Genomic DNA, 20,618 nt, shown 5'->3' with positions numbered 1-20,618 from the left:
TTCTGTTCCCATATTACTCCCTAAAGTAAGCTGGATGAAGGGGCTCTTTCCCAAGTTCAGAACTAGAAGAATGCACTAAGCAGCAACCACATCTCTTCAGAAACTTCATTAGATGGATGGAGGAATGGAAGCCAGCCTGGCAGTTTCTGCTTCCATCTTACTTGCTCTTTGCAAAAGCCCCAGGAATTTCCCTGGCTCCAGAGACACACCTAAGCCCCCAGCCTGAAAGCTTGCAGTGTGGCTGGATGTCTGTGTACCACAACACACTTTATCACCCCAGCACTCCTGCTCAAGTAACACTGAGTGCCAAGCTCGGTGCCAGAGCCTGGTGTGGGACAAGGCAGAAAGACGGCTCAGCTTCCTCTTACCACATATTCATCAATGAACTGGCGCAGATCCTTAAAGCCGTGCTTTTCTGCGATGGTGTTTGGATAGTGGCCATACTTGTTGGCTACGCTGTAGGCCTGCAGTGCTCCAGGGCATGTAAGCAGCAAGGCAGTAAGGTTCTTCAGCCCGTATCTTGCAGAGAAGTGAAGAAGTGTTGGCAACTCCTCATCCCTCTGATCTGTGAGAACAGGAGCCCATTAGAACCTAAGTTTTTCTCTACTAGCAGCAGAGCCAGTAGGTGAGAAACAAACACAGCAATCACACAGACCAAAGCAGCTGGGAAATCCCTGGAAGTATATATATGGTTTCAAAAGCAAGCCAACAGCACAAATTATCTTGTGCATCTCCATGCTTAAGTCCTATAACCTTTAGTGGGGAATATGGCACTGTAATAGCTTAAATACATGTAGGATCACAGATTTGCAAGGACTTCTTAGAACATCATTACAAAAAGACAGCATATCAACCCAACTGCTCAGTGCCCACTGTGTATCTTAGGAGTTATGGGGTTTGGGGAAAACGACTGGATTGTGGAGAAAAGGCATGAGGCACAAGAAAAACACAGAAAATCTGGGAGACATTTGGGGAGCACCATCTTTTCACTCTGGTTTGAGGCTGTCTAATATAGCAGCATCTGCCACAGTGCAGGGAAGTGAAAATGACAGATGTAATAAAAAAGGGTCACCTGACTCAAATGGCAATTCCCTTTCTATAGACATCATCAAAATTTAGCTTCCTGGCTGAGATCCAAGGTTTTTGAGACAGCCTCTGCAGGTACCATCCACTGCAGTGTTAGAAGTGCTTCAAGGTAAAACAACTGATACAAAGAAAATCTATAAACCAAGTGTCTTTAAACTTACTTGCTGTCATATCTTCTTCTTCCAGCTGGTTGATTCCAAACAGGTGTAGACCACTAGCAGGAATGTTCTTCTTGAGTGACTCAGTCAATAGTTTGTCCAGGGCTTCTATGCTGTATGGCACAATTTTAAAGGCCTACAGATAAATGGAAAGCACTTTTGTTTGGTAGAATCTGGAGATTCAGTTAAGGTGAGATTTATATGGTGTCTTTATAATTTAACACAATCAGAAAACAGTAGGTATAAACACAAAAGGTAGAAATGTTCAGGTCAAACAAAGAATTTGGCTAGCTTCCTGGTGTAGAAAGAGACTATCATCAAGCTCAACAGATGAGAACTGTACATTCCACAAGACAGAGCACATTGAGAAAGTCACTTATGCAACTGGAAGCACAGAAAACTTGCTTCCTACTTTCTTGGCAGGTATACACTTACTTCTGAAAGTGTTCCAGTGAAATATCACTCCTGCTTTAAGTATGCACTAGTCCATTTTGAATTGTACTCATGCTGAGTTCAGCTTTTGGACTGGTTCTTTACCACTGGGAAACAGGCATACTCCCTAAGCAGAGGCATCAACCAGTACCAACTGCTACACAACTTGAACTAAAAAGCAAGGGAAACAGTCTCCCCTGCCCCAGGTATATTGGTGACTAACAAGGCTACTCTGTAGGCTTCCATTACATGGCAGATCAGGAACATGCAGGCAGGCAACAGGGCAACGCTGCAGAAAACTTCCTTGTGCAAGCTTTACCCCTCTAATAGGGTTCAGGTACCCCAGCTGGGCAAAACAGAAGAGGAAAACTGAGTGGCTGTACTGAAAAAGTGTTAAGAATCAGCAAATCCTTTTATGTTACTCTGCTTCCTCCAGCTAATATGAATCTTTGCTACTATTTACATATTTTTTTTAATAACACCTAGGTACAAATTCCAAAATGTTTTATTTCTTTATGGTACTTTCTGTTATATCAGGTTCTGCCATTCCAACCTTTTGAAGTCATCAAGGTCTAAATGTAGGTGTTGATTGACCATATTTTTTTTTCTTAGTTTGATAACCTGACTCACCTTAGCCAGCTATGTGCTCCAGAGACAGAAAAAACAGCCATGCTTTCAATAAAAGGGGATGTGAGAGTTAGGTGAAAATACCTAAATAACCTTGCATTTCTTCATTTCAGAAGAGCTACTTCATGGCAAACACTTTTGCTTATGCCTGCTTGTCTAGCCTCTGAAAGAGCTGGTTTCCAAAGCAGCTGATTGCTAAAGTCCTTACCTGGCACATGAACTGTACAGGGTTGGCTGCATTAGCCAACAGATTGCTGATTTCCTCCATGTCAGTATGGTAAGTGACACTTGTTTCTCCCACCATCAAGTCCCCTGAATATATCTGCAGGGTCACTGTCCCAGAGGTTAAATCTTTGAAAAGGAAGAGCAAAAATAACTATTAGCACAAACAACGGGCATGAGTCTGCATGATGTACTGTGAGGACAGGAGGAGTTTGGATATACCACCAGATGGCTACCAAAACAGTTTCTGCTATATTGAACTCATGAAAAGTCATGAGAAGAGTCATGATCTTGGAACTCTAGGTAGGAAAGTACTTTGGAACTACCTTCTTTATGGCTATGTCAATGCACATAACCTGCTAGGTCCTCTGCTAACGGTAGACTGGACCACTAATGTTAAAAGTACTCCACCTTGAATAGAAAGCCACACATCTCTCTGCCCCTGGCTTCTCTGGAGCTGTCTATAAAGCCATACCATAAATACAAAGAACTGGGGAAGAAAAGAAATCAGAAAAGTCACTAGAGATTTTGCAATCTCTGTCAGCCTCATTAGACTCTGAATAAAATCCATTAAAAGGAATTCCAGCTTTGCAACTTTACCTATGCACAGGATTATCTTCTACTTGCACCTTGGAGGTTCTTGATGTTTCACTTAATATGCATTTATAAGTCTGAACTTTCTCTTTGAAACACAGATATTTTGAATCCCACTAAAGTTAGTCTTTCCCTGTTAAGAACTTGGGAAATTATGAAACCGTTAATAACACAAAGGAATTAATTCTTTCTCTTACTGTTAGAAACTTCAGAGCTTACACTGTACACTCCATCAATGTAAAGGTCATGTTTATAATTCAAAGTACAAGTTAGTTTTCAGGTCAGTGTTTATATCGTAAGACTTGACTTAAGACATTAAATTAAGCCTTTATATGTTCATGAGGTCACCTTCTTTAAAATCAACTCGCTTCACTGACTTTATGGCATTTGCTTTAATGACTATTAGTCTCTATTCTCAGAGAGAATGGCAGAATGACTCTTCAAGAGGACAGACTATGATAGATTAAATAAAATAATGCTGGGAAATAATAGCAATCCTTAAGGCTCTGAAATCATTCCCTTAAAGTTCAGTGAACCTAAAGTTTAGGCAAACTTCACTTTCATAAATGTAAATATTTAGAGTGACAGAACATATTTAAATTAAAAGCCAGAATAGTCTCAGTTCTGATCACAGAGATCACTACACATTAAACACATGCCATTATAGTCATGTAATTATTTACTGGCACTTCCCTTCTCTCTTGGTGCCCTGCCAATGCTAATAATGGTGGTGGTCATAACACACAGCTAAGTTCAAAGTGCTCTACAAGCTGCAATGTGTTCTCAGAACTCCCAGCAAGGTGTTTCCACCCTGCAACCCTACTGCTGCTGAGGGGAAAACAGAGCCCACAAGCAGCAGTCTCAGTTCCTCATCAAAAGTATCACAGGTGAGAATGCAAGTTCAAGATTTTCTGGACTCAAGTTTTTCTGCACTGCAATCTTTACCCTTATGCCCCTGGCACTTCTCAGGACAGGCAGGTTGAGATAGAAAGGAAGCAATGGGGAAGGAAAAGGGAAAAAAAAAATCTCAATCCATCTTACTTGGAGCCTTCACAGAGATTGTGTACTCATTCTCCATCTCAGCCAGCACACGCACAGAGGATGCATTCTCTGGAGAAAATTCAACTTCAGTTTTCATTTCACCATCTAGTTTACATTTCATGATAATATAAACTGTTGTCTGCACCTAAAACAAAATGCATTACAACACAGAGGTTCAAAACAAAAACACTTACTTGGTTAAGTCCATTTTCTAGGGATTTTGTTCTCATTGCAACTAACACATCAATTCTCACCTATCATTTTCACAGTTTTGAATTGGTTTCAGGAGCATCTTCCAGTGATAGACTAACTGGGCAGGTGGCTTCTGCTACAGCTTGCACCAGTATAGATACAAGCATTAAACTAATAGAACTCCAGATTTATTAGATTCATAAACTGATTAGGGCTAGATGTATAAAATTATTTACTTTCAACTCTATCCATCTCTTCCCTTAAGCAGCACAGCCACATTCTAAACAGAAACAAAAGAAAGAATCTTGGACTCTTTCCATCTGAGGAGATGCTATACTAAAAAGTGCTGGTTTTCAGACAAGAAGCCATGATCCAAGCTTTTCAGGGTCACTTGCAAGGCATGCACAAGAATTGTCATATTAGACTGGATACTGACTGTGGAGCTAATCTGTTCATTACAGTCATCTTACTCCACTTGCAAGCAGAGCAGAGGAAGGGAAGAGTGTGAACCTGTCTCACAGCACCCAAGTCAAGCAGCCATGTTAATGGGACAGTCATTAAGTGACAGCACAGCCTAGACAGCACTAAGCACTGCACCAACTGTCACCAAGCTACTCCCAGGCCTAGGCAGCCAAGCCCATGAAACAGGAGACATGGAGGACAGGGGGCTGAGCAGGAAGGTGACAGAATTCAGGACTAATTTTCAGGCTTTTAAAGCTGAACATTACAAAGCAGCATAATGGGCTGCAGCAGCTCACAGTTAGAACATAGCCCAAGGAGTGGACATACAGTACCCCACATTGTATGCGGCTGGGCTGCACCACTGGACAGTCCCCAGTGCTCCTGGATGATCCACGTTCTTCACTCATGGCAAGTCTGTGGGAGTCAGCTGGATTCTTCTCGTCTTCTGTTTCTGTATCAGTCACAGAGTCACAGCCTGAGTCTAAAATAAAGTATAGAGAGTCCTGTTGCCTCACTTCCCTTTGCTGAAAATGCTTATCACACCCATCCATCCTAAAAAACAGCTGTGAACGTGGTGGGATGGAACTTGCTATTCCTCTCAAAGTAATGCTCAGAAAAGGGGATCTAGTTGAAGAAAGGGAAACTAGAGTGTTTCCTCTTTTTTTCCCCCTTAAGAGGATATGAGGAGGAAATTAACAAAGACATGAAATCAGTAGAGTAGCACTGAATATGCTTACAGAGCAAACAACAGTGGCACTCTGCTGAGCTGGATAGTCCCCTCATGTTAAACAGGAAAATCAGCATGTGAACGTCTAATATAAGAATGGTCAGCATCTGAACTCATCTGACTCAAGCAGCACTCTGATATACTCTAAGAATGGCAGCAGCCTTTAGTCTTACTTTCCTAAAATAAAACATGATAACCAATGTTTGTCATTTCACTAGCATCTTTAGTTTTCTCAGTGCTGCTTACCCCAACTCCCCAACTTTGATTATTGCATCAAAAAATAAAACATGAAGCAGAAGTCTGAAGGGGTTCTGTTCCTTGGGCGAGAACCATAAGCTCCAGTATCTATACAAGAGTGAAATTGAAACCTTTGCATTGAAAAGTAACAGAACTTTACTTAAACAGAATCAAGAGCAGAATTAACACATGTAAGCCGACAATATGTGTGTACAAAACAATGTTCTCACTCTCAATTCCCAAAACCAGCATGGATATTGATAGAAGCGCAAACAAACTGAATTGATACCACTGGCTGAAAAAAATTATCTATCCCTGCCAGGAAATACTTTTCTCAGCTAGAGAAAGGAAACCAAAGACAATTACGTAGCTACTTAGTACAGAACACTTTTTTAGCCAGTTTCTACTTCTTGATTCACACCATTCCCCCCCCCCCCGCCCCGTCTCCCAGAACACAAGGCCAAAGTCACTGACTCCACTTTGTCAGAAGACTATAATGACTTCTTAAAACTATCCCCTGTGGTCAGAATTTCCCAAACTTTATAAGCCTCTGAAGCAGTCAAGGATTTAAGACAACATTTTTGAATTTACATGTTATTTACTACTTAGTAAAAAAACAAATCTGTAAAGAGTAGTACAAATCATTTACCAGATAAAATCTCAGACTTGGATTGTCATTCTTCTTATATTAGTAAGAAATATTCTATTTAAAATGCTCAGTCCTGATGGGAAAAACCTAGTGATGAACTGGGCTGTCAAACCTGTGGCATCTATACAGTAAAGCTGCCAAGAATTCAGATTTCACTCAGAATCCTCCAATCTTCAAGCACATCAATTTTCCACAAATCAAGAGAGCCAAAATAATTATAGAGTGGGCCACCATTAGGAGTTCAGATCTTCCTAGTTTCAAACTGAAGCTAGAAGCCAGTCAGAAACTATAATGTAGACATCTTCATAATTATATGGCAATAATAATATTGCCACCAAAGACTTAAACTTAGGATATTAGAAGTGCTTTGTCACACAATTCTTTAAAAGGTATTTTCAATTCATTTAAATGGGATTTTAGGAATTATGAGAAATCAACCTTGCTTTCAGGAGACAAGTTTTAAGCCACAAAACTTTAGCAAAACATTCAGGTGACATTTTTTTCACAAATTTTGGGGCACACACACTTAACTAAGTATGTGAATCTCTCCACATGGCATATATGCCTACTCACATGAGTACAAGTAGATTGCTGCATTAATGTTTGCTGTAGAAAGAAGAGAGCCAAAAATTTGCAGCTCTGAAGCTTAAATAAGGCATGACCACTAACATCAACATTTCTTAAACAAACCTTGAACAGTATATGTAATTTAGCAAACAGATTTTAATACCGAACCAAATCTGAAGATTTGGCTAAGCAACTGCTTTGACACAAGGCTGAAAGCTGTATTGAAGGTGGTCTTTGGGATTTTCAGACTAGTACCAAGTATTAGAAAATTAACTGAGGCATTATATTCCTTAACTCAGTATTTCAATTGGTACTGTTCAAAGTCATCAGCTGCAAGAACCAGACACATTTTGGCAATCATTCTCTTAGAGAAACATGGACTACTCCCACCTGGGAGTCCCAGGCTACCCTGCTGCATAGAGGAGAAAAAGCACTGGTCCCACAACCTTCCCTTATATGATAGCTATCAATTCAGGTGTTTGGCATATGCAGAGCAAGATGCCATGCCTTTTGGAGAGAAGAGGCAACTGTTACTAGGTTAGTGTCTCTGTAATCTCTGTTGGTTACTTCCAATATGACTAAGTCAGAAAGAGTTCACTAAGTTCACAGCAGATGAGAGAGCCAATGATGACCCTCTTGCTCTACAGTAAGATATTGATGTTCCTGCAACATATGCACAAATAGACACTTGCCAGCATCCTGATCCTCAGGGCTTCATCCCCAACCCAACACAGAACCATTAGTGTGTTAATTTTTACCTCACTTGGCCAACGTGATTTTTCAGAGAAAAATCAAACCAAAGCTATGGATCTCAGCTACAATATACACAGCAAGCAAGGATAAGAGGGGTGGCAAGGAGAGAACAAGACCCCAGGTCTCTCTGCCTTAGCAGTGTTATTTGATACTAGAAACCATTTAGCAAATAAAGAATAACTAGAGCTTTTAAGAAGTTCTGGCATTGCACTTCTGCATTCTTGTAACAGAGTTGACTGCCTGGAGGTCATGTGAACACAGAGCTGTTAGGTAATACAGGAACAAGCGCACAATGTTAATCAGTAATTGGATTAAAAGCTGAAGGAACAGGCATTCAGTTTCAGGTATGAATTATTCATCTGTTTTTTCATTCAGAAAATACTGAAATTGCGAAGTACCAAATTCCCACATCAGCAGTGAGGTGATCCTATGATTCATCTTGAAGTTCCAGTCATGTGCTAGTGACTGACTCGTGAACATGCAAGGTCTGGAAGAGGAAATCATCCCATAACACTTGATAATATCCATGCTCTAAAGCATTGTTAGAGCAGGTTTCCCACCCACTAAGATACCTGAGTAATGACAACCCATTTGCATACACAGACTCAGCAGTTATAAAATTGCAATTACAGGCAGCCTAGAGAAGCCATCACTGAGGAAAGCAACAGACTTATTAAAGTTAAGTGAATACCTGAATTAAGCTTCTCCATGAGCATGTGCTGTAGGTCAACACTCATGGTTATAAGAGGTTCTCCTTTTCTGCTCCCTTTGAAACAAAGGCTCCCTCAGGCCTCACTTGACGGTCTGTGAAATACTTGTGAGAATAGCAGCAAGGGGAGGAGATGTGGTCCAAGAAACCCAACCACATTTCCCCTTGAAGAACATGCACCCCTCCAGGATGTATCAGCAGCTGAGCTGCAGAGAGCAGCCTCATGCTCTTCTTGCCTGCCTTGCTGGGCCCCCTGCACAGCTGTCCTGCAGACACTCACCCCAGGGAAAAGCCCAGGGGAAACACAGGCATGGACATGTGCTTCAAGAGCCATTTAGCAGCTTTAGAAACTCCTATGAAGCAGCCAGTTATTTTAACCTGCTGCTGTAGAGCACACAGCTCTCCCTATCATCCATTTCCTCCTGGCAAAGCTGGCGGCCAATCGGCATGGAGCTGACAGCTGTGGTTTCTCACAAGTCAGCCCTCACACCAGAGGACATGTGAATGCTTGGAAGAAGTCAGCAGTCTGTCCAGAGCACTCTGTCACCCAGATATTAGTTGTGCCCAACTAATGGCACAACTGGGCAACAGCTTGTCTCTTAAGTTCTGTGTGGGCAGACCAGCCCCTCACTGACATCTGCAAACACCTCCCATTCTGTCCATCAACCAGTTGAGACAATTAGCTCTCACAAGGCCTTAGACTTTAAGCACAGACCTCACTATGCTTAGAGCAGGAGCTCAAAGAGAGCTCCTGCTTTTACCTGAAGCTTGCAACTGGCCAGTGTCCTTTCCGAAGTGCTAATAAGGACATTAAGTCTCCCAGAACAACTACAGCTACATTTGCAAGAAGCAGACAAAGTACTGGCAAGTACTTGGGGAAAGCAGGGAAAGTTATCTCTCATCATGCCAACATCAGAGCCCCTGCTTCACCAAGGAGATAAACGTGCATCACAGCAACATCTTGTGATAAACCCTCAGAACTGGGCGATACTGTAGCAACACTTCCCGTTTCAACTAAGTGGAGAGAAGCAGGCAGAAAAACAGCAGTGTGAAAAACAAAACACAGGAATATTTAGGACTTTGTAAAACTGTCCATACAGAACAAAAAAATTTATGGGACATCTCTCTCTTCTCTCTAAACCCCTCACCCCAAGCAGCTCATCTACAAGCACAGCACCTACAAACAGATTTTCAATTCTATGAAGAGCATAGTCATGTTTCGCATGTCGTGCAAAGTTTAAAACTACAATGAACTATTTCTCATCCTCCATCAAGGAAACAAAGTGCATTTGACTGTCAATTTCTGCTGAGGTTCTTGCAGGTCTAGCAGTCAATTTGCGACTGGATCAAGCATATAAACTTTAAGAACTAGCTGGGGTGCACAGGAACAGGACAGAGATAGGGAAGACATTGAGGAAGAAGCAGGGTTCTGGCTACCCAGACAACAGACATTGTGTACATGACCAAAATCTCAAGCAAGAGAGGCTGGGATAGTTCACTTCCACTACTTCTGGCAGAAAGAGACAACACATACTGACAAGGCATATGAATACCTCTAACCACTTTCACAGGTGCCAAGAATCACATGATATCCATCACTGATTCAAGCCTTCCTGAGAAGCCATGGCTAAGAAACATGAACATCCAGACAGCTAATTCATCATCTCCTCTTGCAGTATACCTCCTTGCTCCAATTTAAGTGCAATATGTAATGCCTGTATGACAGAAAAGACAATCCCCATAAAAGCCAACAAACCTGGAACTCCATGTCAGAGAGCTGGGCAGCTGTTTGGAAACATCCCACCAGTCACTGTTTGACTGAACGTGTGGTTCTACAAGTGGCTCCAGTAAATCTAAGACCACATTACCACTGCAAGGGCAGTCATGCCTTGCCCCTCCTTTGAATAATTTCTCTTGGAATACCACCCTTGTAGTCCAACACCACACCCAATCAGACAGATGAAAGGTGGAGAATGAGGCAGACACTCTTGCAGCACTCTATACTAAGGTCATCCTATGCCACTGGTCAAACTTCCCCATGGGAAACTCAAGATACACTGTTATTCTCAAGTCACTTTTGAAAAACATGTCAAAAGTTTTCTGAGGTAATAACAAACTGCTATAAAAATCTTACAAAATGTAACCCTGGAAGTAAAACAACTGTCCAAGTACACACAAAGGGTCTGTGAAATAACCTCAATTCTGTTCCATACATCTTTCCAGACCTGCTCTCCGATGCGTCTTTTTCTTGACCACATACTTCTATTGAGATTTTCAGAAATTACTTCAGCTGCTCCAGACTTGAATATGATCAGTGATGGCCACTGGGCTCTAACTTCAAGCAAGTGTCTTAAAGCCTTGCAGTTCTCATTAGCAGATACCTAGAATTAGTCTGAGACCATAAAGCAACCTGTGAGGAGATTGTCAGAACCACAAGCCACAGAGAAATATGATTAGTATTTACAAGGTGCATAAAGACTATAATTGTCTGAAATTCTTAACCACAACAGTTTCTGTCCTTTACTATTTCTGGCCTATCATTTAATTGTCTCTATTTAGAAAGTTAGCATGCACCTATGCTAGCACTGCTTGAATTTTATAAAAGAAAACCCATGAAGTATTGCTTTTTATGTAAATAATCTGGGCTTTATGAAACACCTTGATGACAAACAATTAATCAACTCTGCAGCTGGGAAGATTATTTTAACTGCTTGATCCCATATGCTACAGATGGATAAGAACATCCATGCATTTCTCTCAGAGAACTCTCACTATCACTTGGGAGCTTAGTTAAGGTTTCTCTAATTGCTTTAACCAGCTCTCTAAAGTCTCTGATTTTCCAGCATCAGTCATGTATACCCATGCACAGAGAGGCATGCGACCAGCATGTTCTCTCAACCTGAACTCCTGTGCAAGAGCGTCACAGTTTCCTCTTCTTGACAGGCAGTGAGAACCAGCCAGGCTGCTGAGCTCCCATATAACAAAGCAGGCTCTCATCTGCACCCAGAGGCTGACTAATAGCTCACCCGCTCCTCTTCAGTGAGCAGGGTCAAAGAACCACATCTTATGTTTGAACAAGATAGAACAGAGAAAAATATCGCTTTTATAATATCAATATTTTTCAAAGAGGAGGGAGAGAGAACTGCATGCTACCACCTCACATCTTCGAGACCAATAAGCTGGCAGAAGTCAATGTTGGATATAATTAGCTGAGATAGAACTACTCAGAACATATTCCTCCACAGAGCACTGAGAGTGGAGAAGTAAACACCACATGATAGTTCCCATGAAGCTTAAAAATACTTTGTGAATTTAGGTCTCTAGCCCTAAATGGCAACTATTAGCACAAGTAAACAAATAATCAAATCAAATAATGACAGAAACAAAAAGCTGTAAGGAATCTCACATGTACTACAACTTCACCTATCTGGGTTGAGAACATCTGTCCAACATGACCTTAAATTCTGAGTAGCTTATTCCAAGGTTTATCTTTACAGCTTGAGTCCAGCACAGGAGCATAAAGATGATTAAGGAACCACAGCATCTTCCATAAGAGGAGAGGCTGCAAGAGCTGGAACTCTTCAGCCTGGAGAAAAGAAGACTCAGGGGAATCTTCTATGGACAAGATAGCAGAAAATGAAACAGAGGGGGCCAGACTTTTCCATAGTGCTCACTGAGAGGAAAAGAGGCAATGTGCATAAACTAAAATGCATGAAGTTCCATCTGAACACAAGAAAACATTTTGTAACTCTTGAGGGTGGTCAAACATTGGAACAGGTTGCTCAGAGAGGCTGTGAAGTGCTGCAGTCTCCACCTGCAGAGACATTCAAAACCCAACTGGAAATGGTTTTGGGCAACCTGCTTTATTTAACCATGCTTGAGCAGAAAGTTTAGATGATCTCAAGAGGTACCTTCCAACCTGAATATGATCTCAAGTTTCATCTGTGGTTTCATCAGTGCAACAGAAGAAAGCCAGGAATTTAATTCAATTCCTTGACATGAACAGGAGGAATAATTACACAGCTTATGTGGTTCTTATGCCATTTCCCTCTCACAAAAGCTTACTACCTTGGTCTCCAGCAACTCTTAATGAGCCCCTCTGAAGGTGGAGTAACATTTCAGCTCTTCCTGACCTACAAAGTTCAAAAAAAGTTCTCATCCTCCTTCTAATTGCCCAAGGCCCTCCATCTTCACCATATGTTCCCTTACACTGACTTCTGACCCTCTTATTTCACAAAAAGTTTGTTGGTTCTCATCTTTCATTCTTGTCTCTTTGAGTGCACAAGAGCTCTGCCAAGGCTGCACTTGTCCTCCAGCAGCACAGTTCACTGCTGCTGTCATATTCAATTACCACCTCAGCCATCTCAGGCAGATGTGGACTTCCCAGTGTTTTTACCCACAAGAGATGGCTTGGATACAGAGAGCTCAAAGCCACCGATAATTAGTAAATGCTTTGGAAACATCAGCTTTTCAAGTGGGAAATTTGAAATGTTTCAAAGCAACATAGGTAGGGACAAATACACTGGAGCAATTGAAATGTCACATGAGCTTTGAGAACACATGAGGAAGAGAAAGATCACTGCCTCAGACTGTGGCTCAGACTCCCAGCTGCTCAATGCACACAGCAGAGCTATCACAGGCCAGGCAAGAGGGGTTAAGCAGCAGCTGGTCACTGCACACTGCTGGACCTGAGCTGGTGTGTACAGAGACATCCTGAGCAAGGTTGTTTAATCTAGAGAAAAGGAGACTCAGGGGGAACTTACTGCTTCCTACAACTACCAGAGAGGAGGCTGTAGACTCTCTTCTCTCAGGCAACATGCAATGGACACGATGAAAGAGTTTCAAGTTGCTTCAGGGGAAGCTTAGATTGGATACTATGAAAAATTTCTTCACTGAAAGGGTGGTTGAACATCAGAACAGGCTGCCCAGGCAAGTGGCGGGATCACCATCCCTGGAACTGTTCAAAAAAACCACGTAGATGTGGTATTGAAGGACATGGTTTAGTGGTACAGGTAGCAGTGTTAGGTTAGTAGTTTGGACTCCATCTTGAAGATCTTTTCCAGCCATAATAATTCTATGATTTCCATCCCCTTAGCATAGTTATTGCATAGTCTGAAAAAACTTCACCACAAATAAGAGTACCTGCAAATGCAAACCTTCATGTTCTCTGTAGTTTGCCAGAATTGAGAAACTTTAGAAGTAAAAATACCACATCTACAAGAGAGCAAGAGGCAGCATGAGCACACAGTTGTCAACGAGGCTAGATGAATGTTTCCTCATTTCTGAATTCATACTAAAATAATAAAAATTAACATAAGTTTCAGCATGTGGTGTCTGGGTGTCATAGTCCCATGATGCCCTAAACACCAACAGCTGTGCTAGAGGCAACAGCACAGCCTGCACAGGGCCAGTGTGCAGCCTCTGGAGAAGAATTTGCCCTGACTGCATCCCGTATACCTGTATCATGCCTCACTAGCTCAGGATTCAGCAATTTGGAAGCTGAAGCTGAGTAATTTTAGCATCAGTCCTAGTTTTGACACTGCTGTTAGAAGTACAGGTGAGTGCATGTGAAGAACTTCCCAGAGGAAGACACCCAGACCCAAATTATTTCAAATATAGTCATGAACTTTCTCTCCTAAGTGCTGTAAGAATTAAGGGCTGCCTTAATCAGGAAAAATTCAAATTTAACTAAGACCAGAGCAGAGGCCGTGTTACTCTGTGGGAGAGGTCTGCTGTCAAAAATATTTTAAGTTACTCATGCTGCAACCAAATCATGCAGCAGATTTTTTTTAACCAGTCAAGAAGAAAGTTTTCACAGTTTCACCCAAAAAAGGAACTATGTACACCTGGGTTTGTCTTCAGGGGAAACATCAGAACATTTGCATTTGAGGCCATTCACAGAACTTGTATAGAATCACACAATAGAAGAGGTCAGAGTAATTTTTTCCCCACAGAGAAGTAGAATCTGATACATTAATCCAAATCCTTTGGCCATGAAAACAGCCCATCTTAAATAGGCTCTTCCTTCACAAGAACCACAGTGACAGTAGATGGCTCACCTTTGCAACTGCTCTGATGTGCACAAACTTGACATGGCATGCAGGTGACAGCCACATCAGCTATGACTGCCATAACAGTAACCAAAGTCCAGAAATTCTGAATCTTTGTGTACCAAACTGTCTGGAACACATTACAGCAGACTCCAACGCAAATGAGTTTAGTTTTACATCTTTTTTTTCTCCCAGTCAAATGTTTTCTAGATATGCTGAAGTCAGTTTGAGATCAATGTATGCTTATTAAAGTGAGAAAACAGAAAACAAACTGATATTTTTTGGGGTTTTTTTTGGTTTTTTTTTGTTATGTAGAAACAGCAATAAAAATCCAAAGCACAAACTCCCTTTCAGAACACCTACATAAGGCCAAAGCACAGCTTGCTTCAGCCCATGCTACCTTGCAGCACAGGTGGAGAAAGACATTAGATCCAATTGTGAGAAGTCAGACTCCAGAGCCTTTATGCACACAGCACTGGACACACTGCCTCACTTATGCCATGGAATAGAGATAAATCTTAAGCCAAGATGCAACCACAGGATTCCAGTCTTGCTGAGGCTGACAAAGAACACTATAACCCTATCTATGGCAATGTCATAAAAATACCCAGGCCAGCACAACTGCCCAGAGCTCTCCACTTTCATTTCAACAGAAACTATGAAAAAGGAATTCTACACACTCTTCTAGAGTTTAGGAAATTTTGGAATCAATTAAAACTCAGTACATTGGGCTTATGTGGTCTCCAGCTCTTAATACTTCTGTGCTAGTAAGTCCTCTACATTAGTTACAAGGGGATCACCTTCAGACTGGCTGGGTTATTTTTAAGGCCATCAGTGGAATTCTTAATTAATCTCTGCCTTTTCATCATAGGTAACAAAGTGATCTGCTGCCAGTATGGTTACATCTTTGATTTTAGGCCCAATGCTAAAGAATACACACTAGACTTTATTTTGGTTCTGGTATAACAGAAACAAGTTTGAAGAAAAAGATAATTCTTTTCCCTAAAATAAATTTTTAAAAGACAATTTTCCATTGATTTGGGTCAATAAACTACAGAATACAATATTTACAGACAGAATTTTAAATATAGAAAGTTTTCATTTTCAATTTGCTTCAAAAGCAGCCACCCAAGACAACCTCAAATTCAGAAATTCTCTGTGAGTTGCTGGTAATTTCTCCTGAATTGGGGACCAACCAACCAGGCACAGAAAAATTTGCTTGCATAACTTTCTTGTTTACAAGAGTTGGACAATTTGCTTTAGTTTGCTCTTTAAGTAAAGCACTTTACCAGTGTAAAAAGAAGAAAAAACAGCACCACGTATCTCCCTCCTCCTAGCAGAGGAAAAGAAGAAAGCACAGCTCCTAGCTATGGTCTTACCTTCTGAAATAGCCTTCTCAACAGCTGCAAGGTAAGCATCGGGCTCATCATCATTTGTGAGTTCTTGCCACTGAGCCCAGTCCTTGAAAAAGGTCAAATAGTCATCACAGTCCGTAACACCACAGAACAGCTTGACCACTTTGCATGGGGGCCATAAAGCTTCCTGAAGGCTGTGCTGGATGTGAGGAATGTAAAAACTCTGCACCAGCTCAGCAGAAAGCAAAAGGATGATACTCCGACTTCTGCTGAACAGGTCCAGCTCCTGCTGGGAGATGGCAGAGTCGTCTTGCAGCTGGTAGCTCAGAATGCGATTCTTTCGGACCTGCCACATAAAGAGGAAGAGGTTCTGCAGGTACTGACACCATTCAGCAGCGTCACTTGCGTACACAATCAGCACATCATATTCTCCAGGGGCTCCTGTACAGGTGCAAGATGATCACAAGAAAAAGGATTAAATTCAAACCATGAACTCACCCACAGCTTTGGAACAAAAAGCCCCACAGCACTGTCTCTAATTCCCGTCAGAAGCTACAAAGCATTTCAAAAGAACAGTAGCTCTATCTAAAGTGAGGTGTTCACCGCCACAAAGCAACTCTAAAGATGAATGAACTCCTACTTGCATCTACTCCACTAAATTTAAGTAGTTTTTTCATTCTTAAAAATGAAAAAAATTAAAATGGTCTTCCTATAAAGGAGAGCATTGCCTATGTAGTTTCAAGAGAAACAAACTACGTGGAGATTTACAGATTTAAAGCATTCTGATAAGGAAAAAAAAGCCACAAAAAACAGACCTTCAGAACAAACTAGCTTGAAAAGGGGAGTTCACTCTCACATGAAAAGTTAAAATCATTTTAAGCAATTATATGGTCTCTGCAACGCAACTGCAGATCATTACATGCCCAAGCAGACGCCAAAAATAACAGCACACCTAAAATAACAAATGAGGTCACACAACGCCTACAGGAAGTCACTATGGCCCCCGTGGTGTTAGATATTTGCTCTCTTTGCAGCAGAAAGCAAACTGCCTGAAAAGCATGCATGCAACTGAGGGAACATCAGCCCCAGTGCTTGCACCACAGCCACTCTGTCCTTCAGGCTTCAGACATTCCACAAGGCTGTGTTAGAGTCCTTCCTCAAAACTGTCATCAAAAGCTTTCCCAACAATTTTTGGAGTGACAAATATTCTCTTCAGAGGGAAAGAACTAATACAATGGTGGTGGCCACAAGACAGGCCAAAATATGCCCACCAAAGTTGACTTCTTCCATAATTCTCTAGAGACAGCTTCTACCTACAGACTCATGCATTTCAGTGCTCTGGCACAAAAACACTTAAAAATGTTAACAGCTTGCTAAGAGTAGATGCAAATTCAACCAGTGTGACATGATGCAGTGCTCTCCCACCAAGCTCAAGGAAGCTTTTAAGTCTAAATTTAATTTTTCATTTACCAATGAAACAGTTTACTCAAAATTGAAGTTTACAGCTCAGGTCCACGGTAAATTTCAGAGCTGAGCATTTAAAGTCTTGTTAACAAATTGTCTGCTAATTCCAGTTTGACTCTTTAAATGTCAACATTTTCATCTCATTCATGATGCAAGCAAAGGCAATTTTTTCCAATTAAAGCAGAGAGCAATGCCTAAAATTTGGCAGCCAAAAAGAGGATCTGCAGAGTGAATTTACCTGAACTGAAGATGACAGTTTCTCAGTCACCTTAGAAAAATTCAACCAAAATTCCACAGCCTCTGAAGACTTGACTCTATCACCTTCCCCAGAACCTTCATTATGAAATTAAGGCAGAAACAATGTCTAGGCTGAGGGACCCCAGCCCTAAACTATACAATTAACAGCTTTAAACAGTAGCTCAGCAGAAGTGATACAATTGAGAAGAATGGAGATGTGCTCAGTGCTTGACCAATAGTGTTCCAGTTACCTGCATAAAAAAGGAAATCTGTAGCAGTGAAAGCATGATACCCTAGCTATGGAGAACGTGGGCAGTGCAGTGCTCACATAGTCACTGGGACAGCTTCATGTTTGGGAGTGACTACAGCTCCTGAGCCACAGATGGAGGCTTGTAGGAAACAACATTACCAAAGGAGAGGATCCAGCAAACTCAAAGTGGAGTCTTCGGGACTCAAAACCTTGGGGTCTTTAACCTAAGAGTGCAGAACTGCTGTGAAAAAAGATGGCTTTCACACCAGTGAGCACACCCCCATTGCCAACATATCACTGATGGTGGCTGAACACCACCAGGCAAAACCAACAGAATTACACGAGCAAAAACCTGAAAACCAAGCAGAATTCAAGTTTTATTCTAGAAAGGGACATGTACCACAGAACTTCTGCTTCCACTGCCCTGGGTTGATTTACATGCACTACAGTGGGAAAGGACAGCACAAATGTCTGCTGAGAATGGAGCCCACGCATTGCACCACGGCCAGATAAGCCCAACCTCAACAGATGAGGAGACCACACAATGACTCTCTGAGGTGTGCCCAAAGCTCTTAAAGTCCTACCCAGGCTCTCTCTGGCAGCAGCCCCACCTCCAGTCTCTGGAAGAATTAGTAGTGGCCTCCTGGGCACTTTAACATTCTATAAAATGGAACAACTAATCCTGCCATTCACTTTAGGAAGCACACAGCTTCCACAACTACACTTGTGAGCCAACATACCCTTCTCCAGGCTTTCAATGAAAGTAAGCACCTGTGCTTGGAGACAGGGTGGAAGAGCCACTGACTTTAAACATGCCTTGCACTGCAGGGGCACCAAGTATCCAAGAATCCCTCCCTTCTCTGCTATGTAGATAAAGGATGCAAACTGGACAGACTCACTGCAAATTCCCTGCCAGAGCAGTGCAACCTTTGCATCCAGCAGGAAGGAACTTCCTCTGGTGTTCAGGAAATTTCCCAGCTAGCACTGCTCTACAAGAACACCATTCCCCTTAAGACAGCTGTACCAGCTCTCCTCAGGCCTTCTTCCCTCACCTCCTACAGCCTTTTACACACATGCAATCAACTGAGGAACAGTGCTCCTAAAACGAGAACTGAGAAATAAAATTACTGACTCCACATGTAGAGCCCAAGTAATGCTCCATGTTCATAAGCAAAAATACTGGAAGTGGGTCTTGCAGAGCTAAATAAGCTTAAGTCAGCATTGGGACTGTTTAAAAAATCCCCAAAAACCTAGAAATAACTTCAATTGCAACATTCTCCTTTAAAAGAAGAATGACTCAGGACACTCCTTCCTGGATCATGCTATTATTTGTCTAACCAAATAGCTGCCTTTGCAGCACTAACTACTGTCCAGTCCTCAGGGAACCATGTAAAAAGAACACAGAACACTTCAGGGAGGTTTTTCACATTCCTCAAACATCAGAAAAACTCAGAGAATACAGTTCAAAACATAATGTATACTCTGCCTTTTGTAAGCATATAGGAAAATCCTTTGGTGAACACCAAACATTTTATTTCCTTAAACCCTGCCCTTAGATAGATGGTTTGACAATGCTTTTGACAGGCTGGTTTTGGGAAAGTCTTCAATTAAAGGAAGAAATATATGATGAAGAAAAGAAAAGATGAAGAAAAATGGTTGGCTGGTGCAAGTCTATCTTTCACACTCTCAAGTGTGATCTAGTTTAAATTTTAACAATACCTTGTTACTGGATTCCTAAGCTTAGAGTATTAAAAATACTTTTGCCTCTGTTTACAAAATATTAGCACTATTAACAATACTGCAGGGCATGTTCATTTACTTCATAGAAAATCGTAAAGGCACAGTTCTGTTGTAGTTTGCAGTGATAAACCATAACCTTTGGAATGCTTTCCAGTTGTAGCTGCCTCTCCAGTGTTTAGCTGCACACTTCACTACAAAGCAACGATAACAGACTGATGAGATTACAAACCAGTACCATAGAAATGCCTAAGACCTGTAATTGAAGTGTAAGCCCCACAAATTAAACAGCACAAATGACATGATACAAAGCTTTTCCTAGCTCACAAACCACACATAGAATGGAAGAGGATGAAACAATTCAGTAAAAATCACATATGCTCATGGCAAGCATATAGAAGCATGCATGACCATGTCATGTCTTCACAGTCTCTCTCTGAGAAGCAAACAAATCAGGCTCATCTCCAGACTATGCCTGCAAGTAGTGAGGTGATAATCTTTAGGCTCAGCCCAAACATGTGATAGTGGTTAATGGCCATATCATAAGGTTCTGATTACCACTGAAATAGCTAAACAATTCTGTGGGAAGCTGGCATATCAGCTCTGGGTAAGACTATTATCTTACATTTTCCACTGTTATTATCTATTATTTCATTCCATAAGCCAAAAGGTTTGACCCTTTTTCAATTTACAGATCATAAACTTTTCCCTTGTATTTGTGGGCCCCATAAAGAATATCCAGGGCTTGCAGTAATACACAACTTTTCTGTGTCATCTTTCACATACCTCTCATAAGTAGATCATGACCTCTCATTGTCCACAGACCGGGTAAAAAACCTGAGACTAAATCCTTCATTCCAACTCAGAGGACCATACGCAGTGGCAAACAATTTATCTTCATCTGCCAGAAAAAAATCCATCTCCAATTCTGACTACATAAGAAAGGCATTATGTAGCGTGTTCCAGTGTGATTTGTGATTCATGTGTATGGAGGATACAGAAATAATGCCATCCAAAATAACAATCCTTGATAGATGGGAATTCACTCTTCTTTAAAGAATTGTCTATG

At 41.4% G+C, this 20,618-nt stretch overlaps 1 protein-coding gene across 1 annotated transcript in view; it reads right to left on the bottom strand.

The window, feature by feature from the left end:
- Positions 1-20,618, bottom strand: part of PIK3AP1 (phosphoinositide-3-kinase adaptor protein 1) — a 35,646-nt gene that overhangs the window by 13,693 nt on the left and 1,335 nt on the right. Inside the window, exons 2-7 of the mRNA XM_036385297.1 lie at positions 15,886-16,302; positions 5,147-5,265; positions 4,161-4,305; positions 2,512-2,654; positions 1,248-1,380; positions 369-565 (exon numbers count right to left, since the gene is read on the bottom strand). Of these exons, the coding sequence (XP_036241190.1) occupies positions 369-565; positions 1,248-1,380; positions 2,512-2,654; positions 4,161-4,305; positions 5,147-5,265; positions 15,886-16,302 (1,154 nt within the window). The remainder of the gene's footprint in view (positions 1-368; positions 566-1,247; positions 1,381-2,511; positions 2,655-4,160; positions 4,306-5,146; positions 5,266-15,885; positions 16,303-20,618) is intronic.

This window comes from Molothrus ater, chromosome 8 (genome assembly GCF_012460135.2).
Source record: "Molothrus ater isolate BHLD 08-10-18 breed brown headed cowbird chromosome 8, BPBGC_Mater_1.1, whole genome shotgun sequence".
Taxonomy (NCBI): Eukaryota; Metazoa; Chordata; class Aves; order Passeriformes; family Icteridae; genus Molothrus; species Molothrus ater.
This window is presented reverse-complemented; position numbering and strand designations above follow the sequence as displayed.